This window comes from Bombina bombina, chromosome 5 (genome assembly GCF_027579735.1).
Source record: "Bombina bombina isolate aBomBom1 chromosome 5, aBomBom1.pri, whole genome shotgun sequence".
NCBI lineage: Eukaryota > Metazoa > Chordata > Amphibia > Anura > Bombinatoridae > Bombina > Bombina bombina.
In genome coordinates, this window is record NC_069503.1 from 269,943,321 (window position 1) to 269,950,814 (window position 7,494).

General features: G+C 38.2%; 1 protein-coding gene across 1 annotated transcript in view; it reads left to right on the plus strand.

Moving 5' to 3' along the window:
• CFAP69 (cilia and flagella associated protein 69) overlaps positions 1-6,340 on the plus strand; it is a 292,339-nt gene extending 285,999 nt beyond the window's left edge. Inside the window, exon 23 of the mRNA XM_053715703.1 lies at positions 6,191-6,340. Within this exon, the coding sequence (XP_053571678.1) occupies positions 6,191-6,340 (150 nt within the window). The remainder of the gene's footprint in view (positions 1-6,190) is intronic.
• Positions 6,341-7,494: the final 1,154 nt, after the last annotated feature.

Below are 7,494 nucleotides of genomic sequence, written 5' to 3' on the forward strand. Positions count from 1 at the left end.
ATTCCATTCAAGAGACCAGAAATTCTCTTCTATGGTGGCTTTATCGGCCACATCTGTCCAGGGGAATGCCATTCAGCAGGCCAGACTGGTCAATTGTAACAACAGACGCCAGCCTACTAGGTTGGGGCGCTGTCTGGAATTCTCTGAAGGCTCAGGGACTATGGAATCAGGAGGAGAGTCTTCTTCCAATAAACATTCTGGAATTGAGAGCAGTCCTCAATGCTCTTCTGGCTTGGCCCCAGTTAGCAACTCGGGGGTTCATCAGGTTCCAGTCGGACAACATCACGACTGTAGCTTATATCAACCATCAGGGAGGGACAAGAAGCTCCCTAGCAATGATGGAAGTATCGAAGATAATTCGCTGGGCAGAGTCTCACTCTTGCCACCTGTCTGCAATCCACATCCCGGGAGTGGAGAACTGGGAGGCGGATTTCTTAAGTCGTCAGACTTTTCATCCGGGGGAGTGGGAACTTCATCCAGAGGTCTTTGCCCAAATACTTCCACGTTGGGGCAAACCAGAGATAGATCTCATGGCGTCTCGACAGAACGCCAAGCTTCCGCACTACGGGTCCAGATCCAGGGATCCGGGAGCGGTCCTGATAGATGCCTTGACAGCACCATGGACCTTCAGGATGGCTTATGTGTTTCCACCTTTCCCGATGCTTCCTCAATTGATTGCCAGAATCAAACAGGAGAAAGCATCAGTGATTCTAATAGCGCCTGCATGGCCACGCAGGACTTGGTGTACAGATCTGGTGGACATGTCATTCTGTCCACCTTGGTCGTTACCTCTGAAACAGGACCTTCTGATTCAGGGTCCTTTCAAACATCAAAATCTAACTTCTCTGAAGCTGACTGCTTGGAAATTGAACGCTTGATCTTATCAAAGCGTGGTTTTTCTGAGTCAGTTATTGATACCTTAATACAGGCTAGGAAGCCTGTCACCAGAAAGATTTACCATAAAATATGGCGTAAATACCTATATTGGTGCGAATCCAAAGGTTACTCTTGGAGTAAGGTTAGGATTCCTAGGATATTGTCTTTTCTACAAGAAGGTTTAGAAAAGGGGTTATCCGCTAGTTCCTTAAAGGGACAGATCTCAGCTCTGTCCATTCTGTTACACAAGCGTCTGTCAGAAGTTCCAGACGTTCAGGCTTTTTGTCAGGCTTTGGCCAGGATTAAACCTGTGTTTAAAGCTGTGGCTCCACCATGGAGTTTAAACCTTGTTCTTAACGTTTTACAGGGTGTTCCGTTTGAACCCCTTCATTCCATTGATATAAAGTTGTTATCTTGGAAAGTTCTATTTGTAATGGCTATTTCCTCGGCTCGAAGAGTCTCTGAGTTATCAGCCTTACATTGTGATTCTCCTTATTTGATTTTTCACTCGGATAAGGTAGTTCTGCGTACTAAGCCTGGGTTCTTACCTAAGGTAGTCACTAACAGGAATATCAATCAGGAGATTGTTGTTCCATCCTTGTGCCCAAATCCTTCTTCGAGGAAGGAACGTCTTTTGCACAATCTGGATGTAGTTCGTGCCCTTAAATTTTATTTACAGGCGACTAAAGATTTTCGACAAACGTCTTCCCTGTTTGTCGTTTACTCTGGTCAGAGGAGAGGTCAAAAAGCTTCTGCTACCTCTCTCTCTTTTTGGCTTCGTAGCATAATTCGTTTAGCTTATGAGACTGCTGGACAGCAGCCTCCTGAAAGAATTACAGCTCATTCCACTAGAGCTGTGGCTTCCACTTGGGCCTTTAAGAATGAGGCCTCTGTTGAACAGATTTGCAAGGCTGCAACTTGGTCTTCGCTTCATACTTTTTCCAAATTTTACAAATTTGACACTTTTGCTTCCTCGGAGGCTATTTTTGGGAGAAAGGTTCTTCAGGCAGTGGTTCCTTCTGTATAAAGAGCCTGCCTATCCCTCCCGTCATCCGTGTACTTTTGTTTTGGTATTGGTATCCCACAAGTAATGATGACCCGGGGACTGATCACACTTAACAGAAGAAAACATAATTTATGCTTACCTGATAAATTCCTTTCTTCTGTAGTGTGATCAGTCCACGGCCCGCCCTGTTTTTTAAGGCAGGTAAATATTTTTTAAATTATACTCCAGTCACCACTACACCCTTGGCTTCTCCTTTCTCGTTGGTCCTTGGTCGAATGACTGGAGGTGACGTAGAGGGGAGGAGCTATATAGCAACTCTGCTGGGTGAATCCTCTTGCACTTCCTGTTGGGGAGCAGTTAATATCCCACAAGTAATGATGACCCGTGGACTGATCACACTACAGAAGAAAGGAATTTATCAGGTAAGCATAAATTATGTTTTTTAAGGCAAGCACCTAATTACCAAACCCCTGCTAGAAGGATTTTTCTAACAAACACATTGAAGTGGTTGAATTTAGAGAAACTATGTTGCCCCCTTGCAAATTTATTCTATGTAATCCTCATTCTTGAAAATCCAAGAAGAAGAAACTGATCTAGAAAAAGGGCAATAATGCATTTTGAAAAAGACTATCCGCCTCTAAATAAACCTTGGTAATCAAGAGATTTAACAAAAAAGCTAAAGAAACTGATGTGAACCTTTGACTTTACATGGACCAAGGGACAAACAAAATAAAGGATTATTTAAAAACATTTGTATTATTCTAATACTCTTACACTACCTAAATTAAGTAAGAGACCATCAAATTAATTATTTGGATTAGAACAAGGAGATGGGCTATAATCTCCTTATTGATGATCTCCGAAAAATCATATTAGGTAAAAAAAACTAAAAACTTCCAAGACAAAAGCTAAATGTCCAAACCATGCAGGTTTTGAAAAGAGAAACTTGTAAAGATTGTAAAAAAAAATAATATTCCAAAGAGTAGAAGTTTGTTTAGACACTGGATATATCCTAACTAAGCCCGAACAAAGCCTTGATGTCAAGACACTTAGCACATTTTGTACTGAGAAATAGAAAAAGCCAAAATGTGACTCTTTGTAGAGTAAGCAGATAAGTCAGTATCCAAACAGATTTGCAATAAGAAGAATCGTTGAAATTCTAAAAGAATACCAGCTAAAACCCTAGTTTTCAAATGCAGGAAGTAAACAACTTTCCAAATAATTTGCAAAATTTTACCTTATGGCCTGAAATAAGGTTTTCAATGCAGAGTCAATGAAACCTCTTTTTTTAAAATAAAAAATAGGTATTCAATCTTTAATCCATCAATATGAGAGACTCTAATTATTGATGATTGGAGAAAGCTTGACATCTGAATTAGATTCGCAACCCAAATTTTGCGGGGCCTGACTGGAGCATTCAGAATAATGCTTTAATCTCTGCAAAACCCCATTGTTCCACAATCTAGTAGAAAACTAATTGAAGGTGAAAACATTCCTGTGGATGGGATTGCCTACTAAGGAAATCTTCCCAGGTTTTCTTCCTGGTATGCAAATTATATTAAAAAAAATCTGTGTCCAATTAAAAAACCTTGAGTCTTGATAAATTATTGCTAAGGAACTGTAAGTTCCCCCTGATGATGGATATAAGCTACAGCTGTAACATTGTTTGAATGAAGGATACGTTTCTTCTTTCAGAAGAGGACAGCTCTGAAGGGACCTAAAGATTGCACTATGATAATTATTGGTAATCTTTCCTCCTGAAGAAACCAAACTCCCTTTGCTCTCCTGGACCCCCAGACCAATCCCAGAGAATAGTGTCTGCTAGTTTGGTGACTAATGGATGCCCCCAGAAAAATAGTTTGGAAAACTATCCACAGGGACAGAAAGAACCTCTCTGAATAATCCCATAGGATTATATAAGATAGTTAAGTGAAATTTTCGCGCTATAGTCAAAGAATACAAAAGTGGTTTTATATGGAACCATGCAAAAAGAAGAACATCTAATGATACAATCATCAGACCTTACATTTCCATACATTGAGTTACAGATGGGTTGGAAATTTAGTGTAGTTGTGAGCAAACTGACTGTAACTTTGATCCCTTATCTGTTGGGGAATGATGCATAACTAATGAGTCTATAATGACTCCTAGAAAAAAGTAACTCTTAGCAAAGCGACTCTCGATAAATTAATTCTCCAACCATGTCTGCAAACAAATTGAGCCTCAACCAATATGTTGTCCAAGTATAGAGCCACTGAACTACATGAGTATTTATTACAGACAAGAGAGTTCCTAGAATCTTCGTAAAAATACTAGGAGCTGTAGATAGACCAAACGAAAGTGCCACAAACGGAAAAAAAATGTCCTGAAAGGCAAATATTAGAAACTGGAGATGGTCTGGGAATAATAAGGAAAGCATCCTTCAAATTAAACGTTGACATAAATTGACACTGTTAAATAAGGGGTTGAATTGTCCAGATTGTAACTATTTTGAAAATAGGAACACTTAGACATTTGGTTAACGTCATTAAGGCCAGACTAGGTGCAAGAATTCACTCTTTCTTGGTAATAATGGAAAAGGATTAAATAAACTACTTGGCCTTGTTCCAAATCTTGTACTGCAGCTAATACACCCATAATACAATTCAGAAAGTCTTTTGGAATGTGGGACAGAAGGCATCTTCCTTGAGTGGACCTTGATTTGAAACCTATTCAGGAATCCTGGGAAACTATGTTTAGAACCAAGAGATCTTGGACAGACTGTGATAGGCATTCTAAAAAAAACTGTCCCCTACCAGAAATGAATCTGGATTAGGGCCATAACTTAATGCTGATTTGGAAGAGAAAGAAAGCTAATAGAATGCTTGGCCTCAGACAAATATTCATCCACAGACTCTGAACTGTAACTGCCGTGCTAATTCAGTGCACAAAAAAACATAAATTACACTGAGACACCCCTTCACATTGCCAAACGGTTAAATCCCTTTTACTGTGTATATAACATAGGGTATAAGGTTGCATTGAGATGTAACTCCCAGGTGAAATTAGCTAAATAGTAAATAGCAGCTATTACCTCATAATAAAGTTTTCATAATTACTAGACTGAGGCCTATTTATCAAAGGTCTCGCGGACCTGATCTGACAGTGCGGATTAGGTCTGCAAGACCTCGCTGAATGCGGAGAGCAATACGCTCTCCGTATTCAGCATTCATTGCACCAGCAGCTCACAAGAGCTGCTGGTGCAACACTGCCCCCTGCAGACTCACGGCCAATCACAGGGGGGTGACAATCAACCTTATCGTACTCGATTGGGTTGAATTGTGGCGATTTCTGTCCGCCTGCGGTTATGGAGCAGCGGTCTTTAGTCCGCTGCTTTATAACTGCTGTTTCTGGCGAGTCTAAAGACTCGCCAGAAACACGGGCCCACAAGCTCCATACAGAGCTTGATAAATGGGCCTCTTAGTATGAAAAGTCTAAGTAATAAGGTGGAATTAGTCTGTCACATGTATATATCCCCTCGTTATGATGTACCTCAACATTGGTGTGCCTACTAATAAGCTGTAGGCTATGTGAGTGCAAGAAATGGCTGCACTTACCTCAAATGCACCCACTCTACTGTGCATACTGGTGGCAGAAAATACTGCATCCAGTATAGGGCCCATCCAGTGTTGTGTACATCACAGCAGAGGATCTATGTGTGGAGTATATGGTCGACCCAAAAGGAAGAGGCTAAGGGACCAGTCCTCACGACACCTGTGACAGGCTTGTAACTAACTCCTCACTGGGTATAATTGTGTCTCTGCCCAATACTCCAATCATCCCTCTGTTTCTCATTAGCAGCTCTCTAAGGGGAAAATGGGCCTCAAATTTTTATGAGGACGCTGCTCAACAAAGAATATGGAGCACCTCGATTCTTCACCTTTCTCCTGTTGAGGCAAAGAAAAGACTAGCATAAAAGAGAGGTGGGAGGGATTAAGTGCTCTTGGAGTTTTCGGAATCTTTGCCTCTTCCTAGTGACCAGGAGTTGAATCCCAGGAGTAATAGCTTGTGGACTCTCAGCAAAATATGAAATAAATTTTGTATTTAGCATATATTTTATCAATATTGTACTCAGTGTTCACATAAACTCACTTCTTGATCCTTTAATTGCATTAAAAAGTTAACTTTTCACATATGTTGCATCCTATTTTTTTAAGTTTTCAGATTATATTGTTTTGTTTTGTATGTTCTCTTACTTGAAACTGAATTCTAGATGTTAAGTGAATGATGATCTATAAAAGTACCAAATTGTACATATTTGTTTCCTAGGTTGCTTGTGGCCGTGTTGTAAATGTAGAAAGCACGCCAGCTCATATAACTGGAGGGCCGCTATCTGGTACAGATATTAACCTCAAAAAGGTTTCAGCCCGTGGTGGAGGAGTTGCTCAAAAGAACAAATCTGTTAAAATGCTGGACTAGATTAAAAAGCAACTTTTTTTTCTTTCATCTAAATTATCACATTGCTAGATTTATTTTTTTAAGATGAATAAATTGTATATATTTGCTTTATTTGCAAACTCAACTGAATGTAATTATATATATATATATATATATATATATATATATATATATATATATATATATATATATATATAAAATGAGTTTTAAAAATATTATATTAAATAAGGAATACTGTCTGCTAATTGTATCGTTATTGAAATATTTTTTTACAAAATATATGTAAGGTTGTCACATTCCTTAAGTTCCACACAAGATATTTATAGGGACACTATACTGTATTTTTTCCATTTAATGTTTTCCCATTTACTTTTTGTACCATCTGCATAGTATTAAATGCCTTAGAAATTGGTTTATTCTTGCAATTCAAATAGATGGCTTTTCTGAATGAAACCTAAATATTTTACTTTGGGTAAATAGAGACATAATATATGCAGATCTGTGAAGGCTCAGCCATTTTGAACTTTGTTTCGATGTAGACAAATAAGTCCCAGCGGCAAAAGGGTTAATGAACACATCACATTAACACCTATATATTGGATTATTTGTATTAACACAAGCCTTATTGCCTATATTAAAAGTAACATTTACTGCAAATTACATTAAACTTTTTATCATTTTTAAAGCTTGAGGCAGTGCCTTGTTTCAGTAGGTATGTACAGCAAATTAAGACAGTTATTTTCAAGCATCCTTCAAATATTTTTCTTAAAGAGGAACATTTTCAGTGTTTTTCATCATTAACAAATCTGTAAATTGACTATATGCATAATCAGAACAATTGAATGGGAAACTAGTTTGTTTAAGTTTTATAACTGTTTGACACAATTTTTATGTTTATTCATTATCTTTATTCATTTTAAAGTAATTACATTGAAACAGAATTTACATACATGGAAACATTACCAAATAATTTTAAACTATGCGTTGCATGGGAATCTGCCATATTTTGCTAACAACTAAAAATAAAACTACTTTATGTATTAACAGTAGGATATGTCAGTTCCCTCTGGTGTTATTTTAACTTGTCTGTCTGTCTTAAACAAATTAATCTGTAATGCTCATGCAATTAAAGGATAAAAACGGCTTGTTATTTTCTGCCTATATTGAGTTTGGAA